Genomic DNA, 26,115 nt, shown 5'->3' on the forward strand with positions numbered 1-26,115 from the left:
TCTTACACACTTTCTTCAGTGACTGTAGCTCCCAACACTTCCTTTACACTGGTTTTAAATCTAACATCCTGGGGCCAAACCCAGACAAAGGCGTTTCTCTTAAGTCTCCCCCGAGTCTCTACTAGTCAGCTCCACCACTGGTATTAGCCATGTCCTACACCTCAGAGTTGGCTTGGCAGAGCTTTGCTGGGGCAAGAACAGCAATGCCATACCCTCCTGACAGGTGCACAAGCAAATGGCGTAAGACCAAGGTCTTAGCACAGTTAGCTTTGCGACACTGAGGGTGGGACTCTCAACTCTTGGTAAAGTGGGAAGGATGTGGGAAAGTATGTGTGCATTCGTGCTAAGTCTTCAGTCATGTCTGACTCTTTGAGATACTATGGACTGTAGCCTGCAAGAGTCCTCTGCCCATGGGATTCTCCAGGCAAGAATACTGAAGTGGGTTGCCATACCCTCCTCCAGGGGATTGTCCAGACCCAGGGATGGAACCAGGATCTCTTACATCTCCTACATTGGCAGGTGGGTTCTTTACCACTAGCACCACCTGGAAGCCCATTCCCAAATCCTTCAAATAAAGCTCTTGTTACCAGGGAAATTTTTGGATAACTTTGGCTCCACTCATCAACCAGAATACTTCACTGTAAAGGCCTGAATGTTATAAAATTAAAATATGATGAAATCTGTGTTCTAGAAATTTTCACATAGATGCAAGACATGAGTTCAATATCTTAAACTGCCTTCAAATCTCCTATTTTCCCCTTGGAAAAGTCTCTTCAAGTGTCTCTCTGAAAGACTTCAATCCCACTCCTCCTACCCCAAGATCTGAAGCATTGCAAAAGAGACAGTTTGGTGTACTCAATAATCAGATTAAGAAAGGTATCCTAACTCATGTAGGAGAGGAGGAATTTTGAATTGAAGTAATCTAGGGATTAAAACGTTTTGCCACTCTCTTGACTCAAGATGGAGAAAAGAGTAGAGGTTCAGAGAGAGGGTCCAGTCTTAGGACTTGTAAGTCTTAGAAGCTTGTAAGGTGGAAACTGGAATCTACTGGAGGCCCCAGCTTCCAAGCCAGTGATTATACTGACAGGCCTTGTCTTAGATATGCCCTTTAATACGAGGAGGAAACAGGCACTCATGTCTCTTCCATGGGACAATTAGAGCCCCTACAGAAGCAGGCAGGGCTGGAAAGAAAGCACTGCTGCTGCTGCTGCTAAGTCGCTTCAGTTGCATCCGACTCTGTGCGACCCCATAGATGGCAGCCCACCAGGCTCCCCAGTCCCTGGGATTCTCCAGGCAGGAACACTGGAGTGGGTTGCCATTTCCTTCTCTAATGCATGAAAGTGAAAGTGAAATCGCTCAGTCCTGTCCGACTCTTAGCGACCCCATGGACTGCAGCCTACCAGGCTTCTCTGTAGGGGATTTTCCAGGCAAGAGTACTGGAGCTGGGTGCCATTGAAAGAAAGCACAGCAGCAGCTAAAACCCGCTCAAGAGCGGGACTTAAACACACCCCAGGGGGCCCACGCCCACCCAACCGCGGACCCGCTTCCGCTACAGCCGCTTCCGGTCCAGAGGTGGGGCGTCCCCATGCTTCCGCCGCGCCTACGCAGGAAGGGCGGATAAGTGCGCCGGTGCAGTGCGGCGGTCACAGGCTGACTGCTGTGGGACGAACCTCACTTCCCTTAGTGTTGACCCGGGAGAAGGAACGATGGTGCTGGATCTGGATTTGTTTCGGGTGGATAAAGGGGGGGACCCAGCGCTCATCCGAGAGTCGCAGGAGAAGCGCTTCAAGGACCCGGCACTGGTGGACCAGCTGGTGAATGCAGACAGCGAGTGGCGACGATGTAAGTACCGGGACGTGCGGAGTAGCCCCGGACCCTATCCCCAACTCCATCTCTCGGATCTCCTGAACTTCCACCCTTCGTTAAGACTCTCTCCCAGGTTGCGATGGCTCCGAAGCGCTCTCTGTCCCCTCAAAACGCATCCGGCACCCTAAAGTCGGATTATTCCTCTTTCCCCCTCCGCCGGGCTGTGCCACCTCCCTTCTCGGTGGGCTGAGTGCCGATCGCTACTTCTAAGTCTAGGAAAGGAGCGTGGCGCAGGCGCATCAAGAGCTGTCAAGTCTTCCGGCTGCAAGGGTAGCCAGAGGAAAGCCTGGGTGGGAGGTTTGGAGAGTTCCCCTTTCCGAACACGTGTCTTTGGTCGCCTTCTGTCTTTTTCTCATCTTTAGCGAGGTCATAGTGATCTTTTTCTCTCTCGACAGAATCAAAGGTTTCAACCTGAGTCATATCTACAGCGCAGTAGATTCACTCCGTCCATATTGAAAGCATTTTGGGACTGAGGCGGCCGCTCCTGGCTAAAAACAGTGATCCCGGAGCCTTGGGGAACTGAGCCTCCCCCTGAACTGTGGGCAAACCTTTAAGAACCGAGAATAATCTTCCTTGGTAGATCAGACATGGGCATAGGGATGTGAAGCAAGGAAACGCTTTTAATTATTGAGGCTGTTTAGTTGTGATTTGTGGAAGTTTTCCGGGAAGGACATTGGTAGAGTTGGGCTAGAACCTGGAACTGGACCGGGCATCCTTCATGATGCTAAATAACACCGTAGAACCCTCTGCCTATCAATCTGCCTAGACTAGGCGGAGTAGTCACCAGTTGGCCGGATACTGTCAAACACGTGATTTACTCTGTCTGATGCAATAGGTCTGCAACCAGCTAGAGAGCCAGGTTTATGACAGCTCACTGCATAGGCGGTCGCTGTCCAAAAATATGTTGGATTTCTGTTAGGAAAGTTGATTTTCCTACATTTTAGTGTCACCCGTGTAGGGAAGGAGTTGAAGGAAGAGTTGGTAATATAAGGGTATTGGGTACCAGGAGAATATTAGTTTAGCTCAGGTATTCTACTGATTCTGGTGGTTTGTTTGACTGAAATCCCACCACCTGAATCCACATGTGAAGTTTTGAGTTGCAATTGAATTAAATGGGAGGGGGGAAAAAACTAGTTTGGACACTGTTTACTGAGTCAGATGTCAGAAGTATCAGATTTTATATCAGTCTAGCCATTGTAGCTCAGACTGTAAAGAATCTGCCTGCAGTGCAGGAGACCCAAGTTGGATCCCTGGAGAAGGGAATGGCAACCCACTCCAGCATTCTTGCCTGGAGAATCCCATGGACAGAGGACCCTGGCAGGCTACAGTCCATAGGGTCGCAAAGAGTTGAATGTGACTGAGCTACTAACACTACCACTAGCCATTGTCCAGTTGCGAATGACTTCAAATGTGTTACCTAATCTCTTGGGTATAATGTAGAAGTTCTGTCTTGTACCTGAGGAGTGGGTATGTGGTGAGGGGATGGATTCTTCAGGGACAAGGTTGTGTTTTGATCATCTGTGTGTCAGTACCCAGGATGTACGTAGACATGTGTGTGCTAAGTCACTTCTGTTGTGTCTGACCCTTTGGAACCTCATGAACTGTAGCCTGCCAGGCTCCTCTGTCCATGGGATTCTCCAGGCAAGAATACTGGAGTGAGTTGCCATGCCCTTCTCCGGAGGATCTTCCTGACCCAGGGATCCATCTGGGGTCTCTTGTGTCTCCCTCATTGGCAGGCAGGTTCTTTACCACTAGTGTCACCTGGGAAGCCCCTGCATATACATATAAGATATACATATACACAAGTGTACATATAATCCCAGTACCCCTCACTGTACCTGGTCCTTAGTAAGGACTTGACAAAGGTTTGTTGAAGTCTGTGTTCAGGGCACTTATCCATATGAAAAGTAGTTCACGTAGTTTATTTTCTACATATCTATTGATTTGATTCTTTTCTATTTGACATCCCTAGAAATATCACTAACCTCAGATATGCAGATGACACCACCCTTATGGCAGAAAGTGAAGAGGAGCTAAAAAGCCTCTTGATGAAAGTGAAAGAGGAGAGTGAAAAAGTTGGCTTAAAGCTCAACATTCAGAAAATGAAGATCATGGCATCTGGTCCCATCACTTCTTGGGAAATAGATGCAGAAACAGTGGAAACAGTGTCAGACTTTATTGTTTTGGGCTCCAAAATCACTGCAGATGGTGATTGCAGCCATGAAATTAAAAGACGCTTACTCCTTGGAAGGAAAATTATGACCAACCTAGATAGCATATTAAAAAGCAGAGACATTACTTTGCCAACAAAAGTCCATCTAGTCAAGGCTATGGTTTTTCCAGTGATCATGTATGGATGTGAGAGTTGGACTGTGAAGAAAGCTGAGCACCAAAAAATTGATGCTTTTGAACTGTGGTGTTGGAGAAGACTCTTGAGAGTCCCTTGGACTGCAAGGAGATCCAACCAGTCCATTCTACAGGAGATCAGTCCTGGGTGTTCTTTGGAAAGAATAACGCTAAAGCTGAAACTCCAGTACTTTGGCCACCTCATGTGAAGAGTTGACTCATTGGAAAAGACTCTGACGCTGGGAGGGATTGGGGGCAGGAGAAAAAGGGGACGACAGAGGATGAACTGGCTGGATGGCATCACCGACTCGATGGACTTGGGTTTGGGTGAACTCTGGGAGTTGGTGATGGACAGGGAGGCCTGGCGTGCTGCAATTCATGGGGTCACAGAGTCGGACACAACTGAGCAACTGAACTGAACTGAACCAATAGTCTCTATAGCTATGATTTTTCTCATTTCTGGCTGCTTGAGGTGGGCATTGAGGGATCTTGATTCAAGATTCTTTTACATCTGAACCTCTGATCAGAAATTAGGGTTCTATCATTAACTGCAACAAGGAGTTGCAACCCAGAGCCACATTAAGAACTCATATCATGTTCCCTGACTGAGGACACAGCAAGCTTCATTAGGCCCTCCATTACGACTGTATGTCTGCCTGAAGACCGCCGAGGTCGAGGGCTCTGTGTAGGACATAAAGCTGCTATGACTTTGAGTCAGAGCACCATATTGGAGTTTACTACATCTCTTCTAACTTCAAGGATTTGAACTGTGATTTCTGCCTTTATTTCAGAGTAATATAATGAGGACACATTTGAGCATATATAATAGGCATTTGTCTCAACTACTTCCAAAGTCACTAAATTTCCATGTATCTTGAAATTATCTGCCACTAACTGCAGGAATTATCAGTCGAAGTTGTATTTCTTCTTAACCCTGTTGCACTGCCTTAAACCAGGCCCTTACCACTGGAGTAACTTTCTGTTTCTCTTTCACCCCAGTCTCAGTTTGTTCAGGCCTGCACCTGGGACATGTGATCCATATACGATATTTCTGTTGTGGCATTTATGTTATTTTTTATATACAGCCTTTTAAAACTAGGAATGGAATTGCTAGGTTGTAGGGTAGGCACTGTACAATCTTGCCCTTGATATTGGCAGTCCTTTTAATTTTAGCCATTCTGGTGGATATATAATGGTATTTTGTGGTTTTAATTTACCTTTTCTTGATAACTAAAAATATTGAGCACCTTTTCATATAGTACATGTTAGCATTTGGACAGCCTGTTTTGGGAGGTATCTGTTCAAGCCAGTTGACTAGTTTTTATTTGAGTGTCTTTATTGTGTTCAGTTCAGTTCAGTTCAGTTCAGTCGCTCAGTCGTGTCCAACTCTTTGCAACCCCATGAATCGCAGCATGCCAGGCCTCCCTGTCCAATCACCATCTCCCAGAGTTCACTCAGACTCACGTCCATTGAGTCAGTGATGCCATCCAGCCATCTCATCCTCTGTCGTCCCCTTCTCCTCCTGCCTCCAATCCCTCCCAGCATCAGAGTCTTTTCCAATGAGTCAACTCTTCGCATGAGGTGACCAAAGTACTAGAGTTTCAGCTTTAGCATCATTTTTTTTTACTTTATTTATTTTTTTTATCATTTTTTACTTTATTGTGTAGGAATTTATTCTGTATACAAGACCTTGTAGATTACATACAATGCAGATATTGTCTCCCAATCTATGACTTGTCTTTTCACTTTCTTTTAATGAGTAGAAATTCTTGATTTTAATAATGTCTAATTTATTGATTTTTTTTCTTTTATAATTTGTGCTGCTTATGCTCTGTTTAGGAAATCTTTCCATATCCCAAAGTACTAAAAAGATTCTCCTTTTTTTTTTTTCTAGAAGTTTTATCACTTTACATTTCACATTTAGGTAGATTTATCTCATTGATTTTGGTATATAATGTGAGATAGGGATCAAAGCTCATTTTTTTATGTGGAAATCTAATTGCTCATAATAAAATGCAGCCAGGTAGGAAAAGAAGGGCACTTCCTTAATCTGATAGTAGATATTTATCAAAAATCCATAACATTATTCTTAATTATGAAGTATTGAATACTTTACTTCTGAGGTTGGGAACAAGATGAGGATGTCTGTTGTCCTCACTTTTCATCAACATCATGTTAGAGGTTCTGAACAGTATGAAATAAGGCAAGAAAAAGAAAGAAAAGATTGGAACAGAAGTAAAACTGCCATCTGTCCTTATTTGCAGATGACTTGTTTGTATATGCAAAACTTGAACTACTAATATTAAATAAATTTAGTGAGATCACTGTATACAATGTATAGAATGAATAATGCTGTTTATATATACAAGGAACAATTAAAAAGCATATGATACCTACAAGTATATTTAATTAATGACATTCAAGATCCCTATGCTGAAAACTACAGAACATTTCTAGGAGAGATTAAAGATAGTGAAGGAACATGCTATATTCATTGATTGAAACATTCTGTATTGTTACTGTTTTTTAATTGTCATATTTTTCTTTTATTTCCCAGCATCTCGTACAGTGTTTTCTTTTGTATTCCCAACACTTAGCACAGGGCCTTGCCAATAAATGGGATTAAATCATTAAAAAAAAATTATAAGTAGATATAGATTTACAGAAAGTTACAAAAATAGTTGAAGAAATCCTTCACCATTTGCCCCACTGTTAACATCTAATGTAACAGATACATTATCAAAACCAAGAACTTGACATTGCTAGCATCCATAGACCTTATTCAGATTTCACCAGTTTTACATGTACTTGTTTGTGTGTGCCTGTAGTTCTGTGTGAATTTATTGTATATATGTGTAGATATGTATAACCACTGACACACTCAAGATACACAACTGTTCCATCATCACAGAGATCCCTTTTGTTAGCATCCCTCTGTACTCCATTCCCTTCCCCTGCCCTGTCTAACCCGTGACAACCCTTAATCTGTTCTCCATCTCTGTAATCAGTGTGAATAAGTGGATGAGAAAGTAGTTATATAGTTTGTACTGAAGTTTAAATTTAGGTAAAGTTTGGCACAACTTTAAAAGAATAGCCATGTCTAGGTGCTGTCTCATCTCTTTGTTGTTCAGTCACTCAAGTCATGTCCGACTCTTTGCAACCCCATGGACTGCAGCACACCAGGCTTCCCTGTCCTTCACCATCTCCCGGAGCTTGCTCAAATTCATGTCCGTTGAATCAGAGATGCCATTCAACCATTGCATCCTCTGTCGTCCCCTTAAGTTGGCTCTTCACATCAGGTGGCCAAAGTATTGGAGCTTCAATTTCAGCATCGGTCCTTCTAATGAATATTCAGAATTGATTTCCTTTAGGATTGACTGGTGTGATCTTCTTGTAGTCCAAGGCACTCTAAAGGGTCTTCTCCAACACAGTTCAGAAGCATCAATTCTTCAGCGTTCAGCCTTGTTTATGGTCCAGCTTTTACAACCATACATGACTATTGGAAAAACCATAGCTTTGACTATACGGACCCTTGTCAGGAAAGTAATGTCTCTGCTTTTTAATATACTGTCTAGGTTGATTATAGCTTTTCTTCCAAGGGGCAGGCGTCTTTTAACTTCATGGCTGCAGTCACCATCTGAGGTGATTTTGAAGCCCAAGAAAATAGTCTGTCACTGTTTCCACTGTTTCCCCATCTGTTTCCCATGAAGTGGTGGGACCAGATGCCATAAGCTTTGTTTTTTGAATGTTGAGCTTTAAGCCAGCTTTTTCATTCTCTTTCACTTTCATCAAGAGGCTATTTAGTTCTTCTTCGCTTTCTGCCATAAGGGTGGTGTCATCTGCATATCTGAGGTTATTGATATTTCTCCTGGCAATATTGATTCCAGCTTGTGCTTCATCCAGCCCAGCATTTCACATGATGTACTCTGCATATAAGTTAAATAAGCAGGGTGACAATATACAACCTTGATGTACTTCTTTCCCAATTTGGAACCAGTCCATTGTCCCATGTCTGGTTCTAACTGTGGCTTCTTGACCTGCACACAGGTTCCTCAGGAGGCAGGTAATGTGGTCTGGTATTCCCATCTCTTTAAGAATTTTCCGGTTTGTTGTGATCCACAGAGTAAAAGGTTTTGGCATAGTCAATAAAGCAGAAGTAGATGTTTTTCTGGAACTCTCTTGCTTTTTTGATGGTCCAACAGTTGTTGGTAATTTGATCTCTAGTTCCTCTGCCTTTTCTAGATCCAGCTTGACCATCTGGGAGCTGTCGGTTCACATACTGTTGCAGCCTGGCTTGGAGAATTTTTAGCATTACTTTGTTAGCATGTGAGATGAGTGCAATTATGCGGTAGTTTGAATGTTCTTTGGCGTTGCTCTTCTTTGGGATTGGAATGAAAACTGACCTTTTCCAGTCCTGTGGCCACTGCTAAGTTTTCCAAATTTGCTGGCATATTGAATGCAGCACTTTAGCAGCAGCATCTTTAAGGATTTGAAATAGCTCAGCTGGAATTCCATCACCATCACTTTGTTCATAGTGATATATACTACGTTATACTACGTAGTGATGTATACTACTAAGGCCCGCTTGACTTTGCACTCCAACATGTCTGGCTCTAGGTGAGTGATCACACCATCATGATTATCTGGGTCATGAAGATCTTTTTTGTATAGTCTTCTGTGTATTCGTGCCACCTCTTCTTAATATCTCCTGCTTCTGTTAGGTCCATACCTTTATTGAGTCCATCTTTGCAAGAAATGTTCCCTTGATATCTCTAGTTTTCTTGAAGAGATCCCTAGTCTTTCCCATTCTATTGTTTTCCTCTATTTCTATGCATTGTTCACTTAGGAAGGCTTTCTTATTGCTGTTGTTGGAACGCTGCATTCAGATAGGTATATCTTTCCTTTTCTCCTTTCCCTTTCACTTCTCTTCTTGTCTCAGCTATGTGTAAGGCCTTCTCAGTCAGCCATTTTGCCTTTTTTTGCATTTCTTTTTCTAGGGGATGATCTTGATCACTGCCTCCTAAACAGTGTCACAAACCTCTGTCCGTAGTTCTTCAGGCACTCTTATCAGATCTAATTCCTTGACTCTATTTGTCACTTTCTCTGTATAATCGTAAAGGGTTTGATTTAGGTCATTCCTGAATGGTCTAGTGGTTTTCCGTACTGTCTTCAATTTAAGTCTGAATTTGGCAATAAGGAGTTCATGATCTCATCTCTGGCCATCATTTTACCTGTCCAAAGCTAAAGGACATATTGTTGCTAAAACTTAGATTCAGGAGGTCCAACTTCTGCTAATCAGAGTTAGACTGATGAATTGCAATACCATGATGTTAATTTGGGCCAGAGTACCTATGCAGGCTGATTAATGCACAAAAGAAAACAAAATGTAAGAAATTGAATTCTTCTCAAGGCTGCCAGATGAGCATCGCATCAAAGCTAGGGAAGTTAACCATTTTCGGCATAGAGATGTAGCATCCAAGTTTTTGAGAATAGAAACTTGACTGCCTTTTTTCTAGATCCTGGTGCATACCACATAGTTTTCCTTAAATGAATTTAAGATAATTGAACAGGTTATAGTTACATAAGTCATTTCCAGGTTTCTCAGATTTGTTACTTTGTTTACAGTGGTATCATCCAAGTTATGATACTTTTTAATTTTAGTCCCAGAATGGCCTTTTCATTCACCAAATGCTGGGGAATCCTATTGTAATCACAATATAAGCTGTCTATATTCGGGGCTCTAAAGCTCTAAGATTTCACAACTTCATGAGGCACATCATTTTGTTCTGCCTGCAATTTGACCTTGGGCTGAGATCAGTCCAAAGGAACCATAATTAGGAATGAGGTGTGTTAATTATGTGCCTGTCTTTAGTACATTCTTGGGTTCTTTATTCTTCAGGCAGATTTCGGGCAGACAACTTGAACAAGCTGAAGAACCTATGCAGCAAGACAATTGGAGAGAAAATGAAGGTAAGAGAACTCAGTAAGAGACTGGAGAAGAGGCATTTTCAAGAATCGGTGACTCCATCTTCTGTCTGCAAGTATGCTTTAGTCCGTTCTGGCTGCTGTAACAGAGTTCCACAGACTGGATGGCTTATAAACAACAGAAATTTATTTCTTACAGTTCTGGGGGCTGGAAATCCAAGATTAAGGCACCAGCGGATTGGCAAGGGCTCACTTCCGGGTTCACTGACAGTCTTCTTGCCATGTCCTCATAGCGGAAGGAGCAATGGAGCTCTCTGGAGCCTCTTTCATAAAGGCACTGATCCCATGACCTAATCACCTCTGAAGGACCCCACTTCCAAATACTGTCACATTAGGTATTGGGTTTCAACATGTGAATTTTGGAGGACACAGATATTCAGTCTTGTAAAACAAGATTCTTGCCACACAAGTCATTGTCTCTTCTGTTCTTAATAATGTGAATTCCGCCAGTAATCCCTCCCAGTTATTTCCTGAGCTCAACCTACACTGCCAGAAAGGTTTTCCTGTGGTAGATTTCAGAGTCTTTATCCCAGTGTCGTCATACTCTTTAAAAGAACACACTGATATTGAGTCCAAATCCTAGACTTTGGTTTATGTGACTTCAAGCATGTTAACTTCTGAGCCTCAGTGTTCTTGTCTGTGAAATGGCAGTTCTAACACTTAGCCTTTAGAATACAATTGTGAGAACTAAAACTTTTTAATACAGAAAACCTGGCACAGTGCCTAGACCATGGTAGTTATTTAGCAATTGAGAGTAGCAGTGGTTGGCAAGTAGTTACTGGCCTTCATCCAAGAAAAAATTCTTCCTGTCCTGAAGAATGTTACATTTCAGCTCAACTTTGTTTTGGCAACCAGATCAGTTCATGTTTTTAATCTTTCTTCAAAAATGCCCTGTTAGCTCTTTAATCATTTTTCAAAAAACATGTTAAATGTAAGCCACAATCTGTCTTGGTTTTAAGTTGTAAACCTCTAAAATAAACCAAAAAATTGTGAAATGTAGGAACCTGAACCAAGAAAGATCATAACAAAAAGATTCCCTTGGAATCCAACACCTTATCCTTCATGATATTCTGCAGCCTTCTCTTTAACACTGTTTTGTTACACTTTCAGCATGTGACAGGCTATAGAAATTGACATGGATGATAATGGTACAGTTTTCTTCCTGTGGTGAAACCCTTGACACTAAATCAGTTGCATGTCAGGGACACCATACTAATGTTAATTTTCATATATACTTCTGCCTGAATGTTTTTGGGGCATATATACAGACAGTGCCAGCCAAGTATTTTTCTTAGCAAGAAGATGGGAGTATTTTCATTTGCATTAACATTCTTAGATCCCTAGCTGCTGGTCCTACAAGGAGTGTTCTCTCTCGCTGTCCTTTGAAACAATACTAGCGGTGCTTTAATTTGTATAGCACCTGAAAGCAGTCAGAATCCTTTCACAAACATCTCATTTTGGTTTTGATCTTTGCTGTAAACCAGGAGTATAGGTAGTACATTTGTTAGCCCTATTGAAAGGGTAGGAAATACCTACCTAAGGTATTGAAAGGGTAGGAAATGCCCAAGACAGGTATTTCCTAAATAGGCTTAGGAAATATAGGAGCTTGTCTAAAATCATGCCGTAAGTTAGTTGCAGAGCCAGAACTTGAATTTGCTCCCCTGAGGGATTATCAGAGAGCAAGAGGGCCTCAGCTATCTTAGCTACCAAATGGAATATCTTGAATATCTTGAGGTTTAGGCCATTTTTTTTTTCTACCTTGGTAGTCTATGCTTGTTCTTATCAAGACTCATGTTCTGATACTGTCAGACTTTCCCAAATTTAAAGATGATTTTTCTTGAATCACTGAAGGGTGGTGAGTTGGGTTTTGATAGAATCTTGACTTCTTACTTCGGTGTATGGAATGTCTAATGAAAGTGAAAAGTAAAAACTGCTCAGTTCAGTTCAGTTCAGTTCAGTCGCTCAGTTGTGTCTGACTCTTTGCGACCCCGTGGACCCCTTGGACACCATGCTTCCCTGTCCATCACCAACTGCTGGAGCCTACTCAAACCATAGCCCATCAGGCTCCTCTTTCCATGTAATTCTCCAGGCAAGAATGGGTTGCCATTCCCTTCTCCAGGGGATATTTCTGACCCAGTAATCAAACCTGGGTCTCCTTTATTCTTTACTGTCTGAGCCACCACAGAACCCTAAATCTTTAGAAAAACATGATTTTGTATATTATTTTATTTTTACTTACAAAGCAGACCCTAATTCTTCTCAACTTATTTTTACATGTGTTTTCCTGAGGTCTTACAGGTCTTGTTATAGTGGGCTTTGATAATCTTTATCTCCGTTTAACTTAGGAAGAATTTGACTCTTCAAATTATCTTCTCCTTAGCTCTGGGTAAAGTTTAAAAATGATGATTTGATAGAATATTGTGAGGAAGGGTGAGGAGAGAAATCAGAAGGGAAAAATATCTAGTCATGGGTACACCCTTGCCATTTTGCTAAGGCACATTGATTAAACTTAGTTTTGAATTCTGTGGCTTTTTTCCTCAAAAATTGTGTTTCTTTGGCTTCCTAATACTTCATCATCCCATCCATTTTTATCCTGAGCCTCAGGCCTAAGGGCTGGGTTTGTTCTCAGCAGGTAGACGGGGATTCACAAATTGATACAGAGGCATCTGCCCACCGCTGGCTCCTGACCAGCACTGAGCATTTTCACATGATCCTGGAACCATAACATTCTGTGTCCACGTCAGACATTTTCTTTTTGAGTTCCTGATACTGTCAACACTCTGACCCCAATAGGTTAATCCATCTGTCCAGGATCAGAAAGCTAGGAAGTGGTGAGATGAGGACTTGAAATCTTGACTTCTTACTTCTAATTTACTGATGTTTCTCCCATCTGTTGCCTCTTTTAGAGACTCTAGGTTATGTAGAATTCTGTGATTAGTTTATATGATGCATGAGTGTGCTGTGCACTTTATAAAACTATGTCAGAAATGTTCTAATTAATTTTTTTCCTTTCCCATAGAAAAAAGAGCCAGTGGAAAATGATGAGTCCATTCCAGAAGATGTATTAAATCTCGATGATCTCACTGTAGACACTTTAACTGTAAGTTATTGTCCTTTCCTGGACTGGGATTGTGTTCTTTTATCTTGACCTTGTTCCTGGACGAGCAAGTCCTGACTATGCTTCATCCAGCATTGCTGCATTCTTGAATTTCTGCAGCTGGGATGTAGCCTCATCTACCTTGTTAACTTGATACTTGAGTATTAGAGATGAGACAGGTGGAGTGGAAAAGTCAAGATTAGGAAGATAAAAAAAAAAGAGTAGAAAGAAGAAAACAAGAGCTGAGTTATATTTGATTTATATAACTCCATTTCCACAGAGTCAGGAATTTTTCAATTTATCATAATTCAGTAAATATTCACTACACTGGGCCTAAAGCAGTAATTTTCAAGTTTTTAGTCACTGAACACAAAACCTGCAACGCAGAAGCGTGACAAGAGCATAAACACAAAAAAACAAGCCCTTTGCTGTGCTTAAAGGGCTCCTGCCCTACCTGCTAAGGGTCTCCCCAAGAAATCAGAGGACACTTTGAAACCCCTGCAGTAAGGAATACAAAATAAGTTTAAGAGAAGTTCTCTTGCTTCTAATAAATATATATTGCACTTTTTCTAGAGAGCAATTAAATGTGTAGTATGTTGGTTTAATCAGGACACTGAGAGGTGCCCTCAGAAAATGCATGGCTGCTTCTTGTTGTGTGGCAGAAACTAACAACGATATGAAGTAGTCATCCTCCAATTAAAAATAATAAAATTTAAAGAAAGAAAAAGGAAGGTACAAGTTAAGAGAAAGGCTCTTAAAGAGTTATGGTATTAACACTCCTGAGATACATGGGAATAAAAGGAGTGGCTGGAATTTATCCATCTCTGCCTTAGGCACCCTGAAAGAAAATGCCAGTGGATTTGCCAGGCAAGACTATATATATATCCCTGTGTGAAATGACTCTCAGTTCTTTGAAAGCCTCCAGTGTCAATTTTGAAAATGCTATCACAAGAGTTGTCACTAGAGTGCAACAGGGTTGAGGCAACAGAATTTGTTCCCCACCCGGTCCTTGACTTACTGTGGCCTGGGGCGGGCGTGGCCTTGTTCACCTACAGAACCTGAAAGTCTCACAGATCAAAAAAGTCCGCCTCCTCCTCGACGAAGCCATCCTGAAGTGTGATGCCGAGCGGATAAAACTGGAAGCTGAGCGGTTTGAGAACCTTCGCGAGATCGGGAACCTCCTGCACCCGTCGGTGCCCATCAGCAATGATGAGGTAGGTGTCAGCGCCACAGCTAGCGGCTGCCTTGTGTTGCCCCTCTCCGCTGGGAAAGGGGGCGGGGTGGGAGGGGGACGGTGAAAGCTGGCACTCTCGGTCTAAGAAAAGCAGGCTCTTTGTGTGTTTGCCCTGCCCACCAATTGAGAACTGTGAAAGAGTCAGATCCCCGCCTGATTGGGAAATGGCAGAGACAGCAGGTAGGTGGAGACTCCTGGCACAGAAACCGCTCCTAAATCGGGCTGCTGCCCCATCCACTGCGTGTTGCCCCTGGTAGCAGCTCGCCTTGTGGGAGGGATCTGCAGAATCAACCTCACCCCTCACCCACACCCTGCTGGGAAGCCGCAGGTTGAAGGGAAATCTGCATGATAAAAGTTTCCTGCTGAGTGGGAGCTTCCCCAGCACAAAGCGGCTCAGAGCCCAGCCTTTGTTCCCTGACACCCCAGCAGTGGCAGGGCCCATCTGTGCCTCTTTCATTCATTCCCTGGAGAACTGAACATTAAACTCATTGAGGGCTGGGGTGGCAGACTCAGGAGGTCAGGGCCCCGAGCCCGCCCTCATGTGGCCCCAGAACCAAGGAGAGCCTGGAAAAAAAGAACTCTACATTCTCCTCTGTACCCCAGGCAGTGAGGATTGTCCAGGAGAGGGTTTTCCCTGTAAAGGATTTTCCAGGGAAATCCCATGGATGGAGGAGCCTGGTAGGCTACAGTCCATGGGGCCGCTAAGAGTCGGACACGACTGAGCGACTTCACTTTCACTTTTCACTCTCATGCTTTGGAGAAGGAAATGGCAACCCACTCCAGTGTTCTTGCCTGGAGAATCCCAGGGACAGAGGAGCCTGGTGGGCTTCCATCTATGGGGTCGCACAGAGTCGGACATGACTGAAGCGACTTAGCAGCAGCAGCAGCAGCAGGAGTCATTTGAAAGGGTTAAAAAAAGAGAGCGAATACTGCAGATCTTTTGGAAAATCATGATTTCAGTTCCATGGCTAGAATTGCTTCTAGGAATTTATAAATTACTATTTTTCTGTTGAAGGCAAATTTTGTACCGAATTCCCTTCTCTAGTCCCTGTACACAAGGGCCAAAACCTAGTGTTTGAGTTAAGTGGAGACATCACAGATTGTTCTTGGAGATTAAGGTTTGGAAAAATGGAGGCTTGTAGACTTAAGAGCTCATGCATCTCTCTCTCCTGCTCTTACTTCCTTAGGATGCCGACAACAAAGTAGAGAGGATTTGGGGTGATTGTACGGTCAGGAAGAAGTACTCTCACGTGGACCTGGTGGTGATGGTAGATGGCTTTGAAGGCGAAAAGGGGGCCGTGGTGGCTGGGAGTCGAGGGTACTTCCTGAAGGTAAGAGTGCGAGGTTGGTTATAACCAGTGAGGTTGGTTATAAAGAAAGAACTGCAAAAAAGAAGTGCAGAGGACGTAACCCACTTAAAGAGGCCAAACATCTGCCTTTCTATCACAAACTTACTGGCAATTAGATGCAATTCTGTTTCTAAAGCAGGAGAGTGCTTATTGGGATTCCCTGGAACAAAAGCCACTAAGTGATCCTCCACAATGAATATATGTTTTGTTGACTGAATTAGAACAGTCTCTGCCTTTAAGGAGCTCAGTGTAATTGGACAGTCAGACAAGTAGCATAAGTGCTGTGGTGTGAGAAGCCCTGGGTGCGAATGGATGGGCAGAGGCAGCAAACCCAGATCGGCTGGGACAGAGGGAGGATGCCTTCAGGAAAGCCTTCCAAAAAGCACATGGTAAAGTCATTTGGAAAATACTGTCCTGATAGGTTTATTGTGCATTTACAAATAAGTCCAGTGTTTTAAGACTTCGCACAAGGAAACTCTCCCATGTGCCTTGGGTACATAATCCTTTTCCTTTGCTTTGTATCTTAAGAGGGAATGCTTTTCAGATGATAAGCTGAGCTCTGGCGTTAAGAAAGAGTCTAGAGTCCATTGTTGTTGGGTCTGCAGTCTTTGCGGCCTCCCGTGTGCCCCCAGCTGCCTCTGGGTGTAAACACCAGCAGATGAGCACGATGGTGGTGGCCCCCAGTCACACGGTGCTCTGTCTCTGCTCCTCAGGGGCCCCTGGTATTCCTGGAACAAGCACTCATCCAGTTTGCCCTTCGGACCTTGGAAAGTCGGGGCTACACTCCCATTTATACCCCCTTCTTCATGAGGAAGGAAGTCATGCAGGAAGTGGCACAGCTCAGCCAGTTTGATGAAGAACTTTATAAGGTGAGTAGCCTGTGGCAGTGTAGCAGAATCTCCTTAAGGTAAGAAGTTTAATTTCGAAGACACAGCACTGCTCTCCAGCAAGACTTCCTTGGAGGACGGAAATGTTATATACAGCGGCTGTTGAGCACTTCGGTGGCTAGTGCAACTGAGGAAGTAAAATTTTAATCTTAATGTAAATGACCACGTGTGACTAGTGGCTACCGTTTGGACAGTCCAGATGTAAAGCCTATTTTTTCTTTCCCTACATGGTTTATGTGATGCACTGAAATTGATCTTTAGCACCGTGAGCTTAGAAAAGAAGCTCGTAGATTATTATTAAGTTTGGACAGAAGGAAATTGCCAAAGTGGCTGATCATCCCACTCCTGACCCCAGACAGGAAGCTTCCTCGGAGGAGATATACTTTCCTTTGGATGGATGTAGCTTCCAGTTAATGGCACTTTTTCAACCATGAGGCATCTCAGGGTGAGCCAGAGGATTTGAGTTGAGGTACAGAAGGTCATTCTGAATCAGTCAGCTTTAACATCCGCCATCGCTCCCGTCTGTGCCAGAATTTCTGGTGTCTCTACTGACGGCTGCCCGTCACAGCTGAGTTCACTGCTCACTTGTCCCCCTCCTTCAACACCGTCCCATCAGGGGTGGAGGGTTGGGAGAGGGACTGTGTTCCTGTTGGCTGTTTCCTTCTTAAATTCATGTAGGAAGTAGTTAGACAAGTGCTCCTGGCCTCATCTGATTTATCTATTTAGAGAGATAAGTTTACTACCCAGAACCTTCTTCCCACTAGGTCCTGTTGGTGAGGTCAGAGTTATGTTTTCTTTCAAGATGCCGTGGGAAACAAAATGCTCTCTCCAAACATTAATACAACCTTGGGACCCTCCTCTTCTTCCTTTTAATGAGAGGAACATGTGTATTATCAGACGGGACCTCTTTTTATCTTTTCTCTTTTTTTTCTTTCCTCCCATCTCAACCCCCAAGATTGGATAAGTGATCACTGACAGAACTTTGGAAGTAGATGCCCTGTAGGTAACACCAGGGAGAAGCTTATATGAAGGATTATGAGAAACACTACGTAGCAGGTGCTCCCTGCGTTCCCTGCATTCTCTGTCTCTCATCCAGATGCTTCTTGGATCCATAGGCAGGGAGAATCACAGATCTCCATATAGAGGAATTTGGGCTGGCACTTCTTAGCTCATAACCTCAGTTCATTAATTCTCTAGAGCAGTGCTGTCCAACAGAACACTCTGTAGTAGTAGAAATGTTCTCCGTGTCTGTCCTATCCAGTGTGGCAGCCACCAGCCACAAGTGGCTGTTGAACACTTGAAATGGGGTTCATGCAAACCCAGGAATTAATTTTTAATTAAAATAGCCATATATGGCTACTGGCTGTACCATATTAGACCACAAGCTCTATTATTTTTATGTTGCCTATGAACAGCCTCACACGGGGCTAAGTTCCCACTGTTAGTTAGCAAGGTAGTTTCCCAGATTTCCAAACGCTGGCCCAGGAGAAGTTTGCTCTCCTTTTTAAAAAAATTTTAATTAAATACCACATGACAGAATTTGTAAGCAGTGGTGGGAAATCATCTTCTTTCCCATTACCTAATACAGTTGTCACTTTTAGTATTCTTTTGGTGCCTTTTTTCATACATATATTATTTTCTCATACTTCTAATCACACTGTATAGATTGTCTTTTTACTTCACACTGTTTCAGAAGCGTTTTTCAGTGTAACTGCATGGTCTTCATAGCCATCACTTCTTAATGGTTACATAATATTACCTGGCATGGATATAGGCTACCTGATTTCTTCCCCTGTTGAATATTTAGGGAGCTTCTGGGCTTCCCTGGTGGCTCAGTGGTAAAGAACCCTCCTGCCAATACAGGGGACAAGGGTTCAATGCTTGGGTTGGAAAGATCCCCTGGAGTAGGAAGTGCATATTTATGGGGCTTCCTTTTTTTGCTATCAGTAAGTTACAGTAAACTCTGTTCTGTATAGCTTTTTTTTCTCTTTTGCATTACTTTCTTCCACTAAGTACCAAAGTGATTCTTCAAGGATTATAACCCTAGATTAACCCACAAGTATCACGAGAGCAGAGACTATGTCCTTTTGCCAAGCATTGGCAAAAAGAATTTGGCTTTTACTAAATGCCTCACAAACATTTGTCAAGTGGATTAATTCATATTGCTACCAGCTCAGGTTTTATTGGATACCTGCCATCATTGGCCATTATACATCATTTGTAAGTGTTTCATTTATTAGGTAAAGTAAAAACAGTATCACAGGGAATTCCCTGGTGGCCCATTGATTAGGGCTGCCTGCTTCCACTGCAGGGGGGCATGGGTATGAACCCTGGTTGGGGACATGAGATTTCACATGTCACATGTTACACCCAAGAGAAAAAACATAGTGTCAGAATATTTTATCTTTTGCATTACTTGATCTCTAGTAGGGACTACACTTTGGACTGACCCATTCACTCCCTTATCTTTTTAGCATCTCCTGCTCACTCTCGGGCAGGGACTGAGGAAAATTCATCCTCCCATCACGCAGATCTCTGTGGCTTCTTGCTGGAGCTGAGGTTGTCCTCCCTGAGTCTTAACTAGTAAACATTACCCTCCTCCCACAGGTGATTGGTAAAGGCAGTGAAAGGTCTGATGATAACTCCTTTGAGGAGAAATATCTGATTGCTACCTCTGAACAACCCATTGCTGCTCTCCACCGGGACGAGTGGCTTCGGCCAGAGGACTTGCCAATCAAGTATGCCGGCCTGTCCACCTGCTTTCGCCAGGAGGTGGGCTCCCATGGCCGTGACACCCGCGGCATCTTTAGAGTCCATCAGTTTGAGAAGGTGAGTAGACAGGTCAGGGCGAGGAATGGGACTCTTCTGTCTGTCTCTCCAGGGTGGTTAGTGGGGAGACAAAATCTGTGCCGTTCAGCCCCGTCCCAGCTCCAGTCTTTCCTCTCGTTGCCCCCATCTGTGTTTGTAGGGAAGAGTGGAGAGGCTGGAGGACAGACTCAGGAAGCAGGCAGCCTGAGTCCAAAGGCCCACTCCACCACCTGCTGCTGCATAACCTTGAACTAGCTGCTTAAACTCTCAGTGCTGTATCCTCCTCTGTAAAAGGAAGACAGTAGTAGTTCCTGCCTCATTAGGCTACTGTGAGGATGAGACCAGTCATCACATGGCAAGTGCTCAGCACAGTACCCAGCACATTCGTGGCGCGCTGTTGACAGCAGCAGTCGTTGTTGCTGCGGCCCCATCCAGCCCAGTGCACCCCCTATCGCTCCCCAGGGGCCCCAGCCCTGCCTGACCCCCAGTGGAGCAGGAATAGGTCTTTGTTGCAAGGATAGCTCCCACCTCAGCATTCGGTTTATTCACCCTACCCCGTCGTCCCCGTCTGCTCGGGTCTGTCCTTGCAGATAGAGCAGTTTGTCTACTCCTCGCCACACGACAACAAGTCCTGGGAGATGTTTGAGGAGATGATCGCCACCGCGGAGGAGTTCTACCAATCTCTGGGGATCCCTTACCACATCGTGAATATCGTCTCAGGTATCCGCCTCCCTCTCCTGCATCCCACAGACACCACCCGGGCCAGTGGGGCTGCCCTACAAAGAAATAGCCCGCAATCCAGTTAATTGCCCACGTTAATTAAAATATCACACTCTTCTCCCTTGGGAGCTTTTGGTGATAAGAATATCTGGGCATGATTTTTCTTCTGAGGATAGGATGTGAATTAAAGAATTCTTCAGGCTTGCTAAAGGTTAGCCTTCTGAAATAGCAAACCTCCTTCATGAATTCTAGGGGTTTTTCCTTGCAGGTTCTTTGAATCATGCTGCCAGTAAGAAGCTTGACCTGGAGGCCTGGTTTCCGGGCTCGGGGGCCTTCCGTGAGTTAGTCTCCTGTTCTAACTGCACAGACTATCAGGCTCGCCGGCTTCGAATCCGATACGGGCAGACCAAGAAGATGATGGACAAGGTTAGACTGTCCCTGAGGAGGCAGGCGGCGGGGCCTTTTAGCACAGAGCGGAGCCACCTTATTTTGGCTTTTGGGGGACATCATGTCCCAGCATCATGGGGAAACCTGAGCTGCTCACTCTAGGCCAAAGAGGGAATCTGAAAATGACTTTCACTGAATCAGGACTGAGTCCTTCTAGATGGAAACCTGAACCTAGCTCTGTTCTACAAAATAATTCTATTTTTTTCTCCTCTTGGTTTTGTTCTCTGTAACTCCAGATAAAGAGATATCCCCATTTATCCACACAGAACAAGGTGGAGGCAAGGTCTTCCTTCTCGTGCAAGAAGGTCTGGGTTGTAGGCTTATCTTTCCAAACCCAGTTTGCAGGCCCTCATCTTTTCCAGGTCGGGCTTGAAAGGGGTTGAAAGAAGGAGGCCGTTGGGTAGTCTGTCCCTTCCCTCAGAGGGCCAGGAAGGGCTTGAGTATAACTGCTCCGTCTGGGGACCATCTCCTCGCAGGTGGAGTTTGTCCACATGCTCAATGCCACCATGTGCGCCACAACCCGCACCATCTGTGCCATCCTGGAGAACTACCAGACAGAGAAGGGCATCCTCGTGCCCGAGAAATTGAAGGAATTCATGCCGCCAGGTGAGGCTCCCTGCCTTCCTCCTCTCGTGCATCTTCCCACCCCACACCAAGTTTTCTTGTTGATTCACGGGCCCCCAAACTCTGCCTTGTCCTCTGGTGCCAGACACTGCAAGGGGCACGGTTGAAAGTAGCCAGTACAGGTATGTTAGTCTGTTTAAATGCAGCTAAAATTCAGGCTGCGAAAGGAAAGGAACAGAGGAAAGCGGTGCCCACCGTTGTCTTGTGGAACTTTTCCCAGAGGTCCCTGGGCTTTGACCCTTGAAGAATGGCAGGTTATCTGGTTGACGCTTCCCTTTCAGGTCTCCAAGAACTGATCCCCTTTGTGAAGGCTGCGCCCATCGACCAGGAGCCCTCCAAGAAGCAGAAGAAGCAGCATGAGGGCAGCAAGAAGAAAGGGGCAGAGAGAGATGTTGCCCTGGAGAGCCAGCTGCAGAACATGGAGGTCACCGACGCCTGAACATTCCTTTGTCCCCTCCACCGGGCTTCCGCTGCCATCTGCTGCAATCTCAGAGCCTGCCCACAGGCAGGGAAGCCTAGCACGCATGCCTCGCCCACCCCGTCTGACTGCATTACTCAAAGGGGAGCCATCTGCCACGCACAGTGTGACTTTCTCTTTTCTCATTTGGGCATAGGGTTCATCACCAGTGACTGATGAAACCAAGTAATAAAGCATCTCTGAGGGAGGCCAGGACTCTTCCTCAGTCTTCTGCCTGGGGCCTGAACCCTGTTTCTGACAGTTCTCCCTGGAACCATATTCATCCCTGCTTGTCCTGCTATATATAAGGTTGTCCATGTAGCAAAGAGAGCCTTTGAGGAGGTAGGGGAAGGCAGGAATAGCTTTCCTAAGGGCTCAAGGGGAAAGTGAAAGCTTTGAGTCTTATACACACAGGCTTGCAGGGCAAGGGCAGGATCCTCCTTTGTAAATGCGCTCCTGCTTTGTTAAAGCAGTTAGGTAGGACCAGCTTAGAGACCTGAGTTGATATGAAAAGCTGCATAGCACATCTGTTCCCTGGGAAGGGCTTCACAGAGAGGGAGGGAGGCGGCGAGACATCACAGTGGATGAGACTATATTTAATCTCAAAAAAGCCCTTAGATTCGAGACACACGGAACAGGGAGGGCCTTATTCACAGCTGCCTCTCTCCAGTCATCCCCAAATGGGAGACTAACTGCCTGGCAGCTTGTTGCTACAGCTCTAGAGAATCGATAGCGCCCACAGGATGGGGCTAGTGGGAATGATGTCTTCCTTTCTCTGGAGCTTCCACCGTTGGCCTAATGGCCAGTTCACCCTTTCCCTTGGGGAGGATGCTGTTTAGGCTCTTAATTTACCTGCTGCCTTTCATCTGCAATCTGCAAACACTTCACTTTAATAACACCTCTGTTAGTTTAGTGCTTCTCCCCTAGGAGCCTCAAATACCTCCTGTAGGTGATCTCTTTTATCTCTGTGGCAGTCCCAGACAGGAGGGCGGGGACATGATTATATCTTTCCCATCACAGGGAAGACAGTACAAGGTGGGGAGGGGTGACGAGAAAACACGGCCTCCTGGAAGCCAGGAGTCCTGACTCCTCAGCAGGGCTTGATGCTTGCTGTGTTTCTTCGGCAGGATGAGAACAGGACTCTGGCCTGCCACGTGGGAGCTTTATTTCATTTTCCCTAGTCCCTAAGCAGCAACTTCCCTGGGCCTGCTGGAGCTTGCTTAGCACCCAGGAAAGAGGCCATATGCTTGCGTTTCCACTGGGGGCTTGGGCTGATCCTGTGGATCTTGCTGCTGGGAAACCCCATCAAGCCTGGGGCACCTGAAAGGGTGACTGCAGTGGCCCTCTTACCACAGGCAGGCTCACAGCCTGCCTCTACTCTAACCAGTGCCCCCACTTGGACAGAGCCAGGGCAAGAGAACAAAAGAGCAAGCTAGTCCCATGTACTTGGAAGGATGAGGTATTCACATTCCTGTAGCCTCAACTATTTGATTTGAAGAAAGGCAGTTTACACAGTGAGCAGAAGGCCGGTTTTGGTCATCACCACACACCGCTCTTGCTTGTTTGAAAAGCTCATTGTACTTTGGGGTTAGAGGCTCCAGTGCTCCTGAACACCCCTGCCTGGCCTGAGAGGTCACTGTAGGTTCCTCCTCTTCTCCCCACTCCCACCTTCCTGGCTGCTGGTGCTGGAAACCTTCCACCAGGAGGCACCACTTTTCTCTGTGACCCTGAAAGCACTCTGGGAGGGCCGAAGCTGGGGCTCTGAGCCCCTGGGGGCCCAGGCCCAGCTCCTGCATCACACCCCCTGGCCCCTAGCTGACCTACTTCCTTACCTGACTAGTTTTTTGGACTTGGTTGCCCGTGGGGCCTAGACCCCCTGCCCAGCCTTCCCTACCTGCCCTGCGGCTGAGCAGTGTGTGGGCTGGCCTGGGAGCCTGCCTAGTGAGTGGAGGCCTGGAAAAACAGGTGCTGTGTGGACCAACTGCTCTGTTAGCTGAAAGTGTAAACCCTCTTCCTGAAGCCACAGGACAGAAATGTAGTCATTGTGAGGGAAAGGACGATCCCATGGTTGAGGTCCCTCCCCAAGGGGTCGAGTACACGCAGGAGACATACATCGGCACACACACCCAGGTACTGCCCTGTGCCAGGTGCAGTAAGGAGCAAGGGTTACGGAAAGAATGGGACACAGCCCTTGCTCTCAAGGAACTCCCAGTCCTTGGGAAAGGTGTGGCTTACCTTCCAGCAAGCTGAAGACCAAGCTCCTTCCCTCCCCGGAGCGGTGGGATGGGGCTGATGTAAGTCTTGTTTAGGACAGGCCAGCCAGCCTGCAAGCTGAGGGCTGGGAGTGGGCCCAGATAACCTCGACTCCACCCTGACTGTTGCCTCTGCAACCCACGGCTGATGCCCTCATCCCTGGCACCTTGACCTGCCCCATCTCCAACCTAAGCTACCCAGGTTACCTCAGCAAACCCCCACAGGCATAGGGGAGTGAGTCAGAGCTCTGGGTCTCTCATCAACCCTTGGTTCCCACACCCAGGGACCAAGATGCAGGTTGAGTGCTTCAGTTGAAAGAGGAGCCACCAGGCCTCTCTAGCAAGAGAAAGACAGCTAGAAGCCAGACCTCCAGAGAGAAATTTTCATCTAAAGAGTTAGGCAATTGTGAGGCCAACAGACCAGGCTGCTTGCCCTGAACTCAGTCTGCTGGGAAGGTCACTTTATCCGCCAAGCCAAACAGGGTCAGTGAAGAAACCGCTCCTGGGAACTGATACTTTCCTTGTGAAGGGTCCTGCTTTTCCTTTTCTGAAGCGGTTCGTTTACCCAGGGTCTTGAGAACGGCCCTCCCTGCCACCTCCCCATACTTCCCACTGGGGGCCTGGGGCGGCCCTGGCTGCACTCCCAGGGTGAGTCTGGCAGAGCTGGGACAGGCCCCAGAGAAATGTACTGCAAGTCAGAGCCTGTGCCAGGATGAGGGGGCCTGCCCACTCCCCCAGTCACCTCCCAGCAAGGGGTTCCCCCAAAGCTCCTCCCAGATATGCACAAAAGGGGCCGCTACCCTGTGTCTCCAGTGGGGGCCATCCTAGTGGTGCCGAGACGGCCGCCTCTGACGTTGCCCTTTTAAGAGCTCACCACCACCCCCCAACGAGGGCGGGGGTGCGGCAGGCAGGTTCCTGTTGCAGAACCCCAGCAAGTGCGGCTCCCCATCTGCGGAAAGGAGACGGAAAGCCAACCTTGCCAGTTCTCAATCTCTAAGTCCCCGGACCTGCGGGCAGAGGTAGGGGGTCCCAGCGACCTCTGATTCTGAGAAAACCCCGTTTTCTTCTAGAGGGGAAGTTCCTCATTTGCGCTGTTCTCATTGGTTGGCGGGTGAGCCCTGCATTTTGGAGAGCGATAGGGCCCCTCCACGACAGAACCAGGGCGTCCCTCCCCTGCACAAACCTGCTGTTAGAAATGGTCTGGAAAATTATTTTCAATGAGGTGTAAATTACTGATAAGGTGGTGTGACCCTTCTGGGAGACTTCTTTTTTTAACCCTAAAAAAGGGAAGAATTGAGCTGCCATTTAGAATGTCTTCTCTTCCTTCCATCTTGTCTTAGAGAGGGAAAAAAAAAGAATTTTTTCCTACTCCTCCAAAACCAGTGCTTGTGTACTTATGCCCCAGATTTGGCCCCTGTTCAGAATGCCTGAGCCCCTCTTCTACAGCCAGCTCTCTCTTCAACCTGCCTCTCCTGAGCCTCCCCTCCCCACCCATTCCCCTCAACCACCAACCTGCTCACACTTCCCATCCAGGCTTTGCTATTGAATTATGATCCCAGTCGGCTCCTTTCCCTCAAAGAAAAATAAGCCCTGGACACTTGTAGGATCTGTGACCTCATCAATCTCCTAGTACCCACCTCCTCAAAAGGAAGGTGGAATGTTCCATACAGTGGGAACAGCATAAGGGAGTAGGAGGAAGGCCTGAATAGTTGGAGTAGAGGGTGAGGAGGGTTGGGTTGGGGCTAGAGAAGTGGTCTGGATAAGGAGACAAGGCTGCCCCTAAAGGCTGGGTCCGTGGGGCTCTTGCCTCTCACCTGCATGCTCTCTCTGCGTGTGCTCTCCTGCTGTACATCCCAAATCTGTGATCTCTCACCACATAACTCTGGCTCTGACCCACCTACCCCTAATACACAGTGAGCATCTCCACCACGATCCAAACTGTTAGGTCTAACCCTCTATCCGATCCTCTGCCTCCACCCTCCTCTGGATAGTCAGGCACCCAAAACACATACCTGGAAGTCTCGCCCTGGACCACTCCCTCCT

General features: G+C 45.8%; 1 protein-coding gene across 1 annotated transcript; it reads left to right on the forward strand.

Annotated features, from left to right (window-relative positions):
• On the forward strand, positions 1,593-22,067 carry SARS (seryl-tRNA synthetase). Its single transcript, XM_005677960.3, has 11 exons — positions 1,593-1,842; positions 10,112-10,182; positions 13,217-13,297; positions 14,350-14,508; positions 15,716-15,859; positions 16,591-16,746; positions 19,372-19,593; positions 20,163-20,292; positions 20,561-20,718; positions 21,216-21,345; positions 21,645-22,067. Exons 1-11 carry the CDS (start codon positions 1,707-1,709, stop codon positions 21,800-21,802), a joined length of 1,545 nt encoding a protein of 514 aa, XP_005678017.1. The 5' UTR covers positions 1,593-1,706; the 3' UTR covers positions 21,803-22,067.

Source organism: Capra hircus, chromosome 3 (assembly GCF_001704415.2).
Source record: "Capra hircus breed San Clemente chromosome 3, ASM170441v1, whole genome shotgun sequence".
Taxonomy (NCBI): Eukaryota; Metazoa; Chordata; class Mammalia; order Artiodactyla; family Bovidae; genus Capra; species Capra hircus.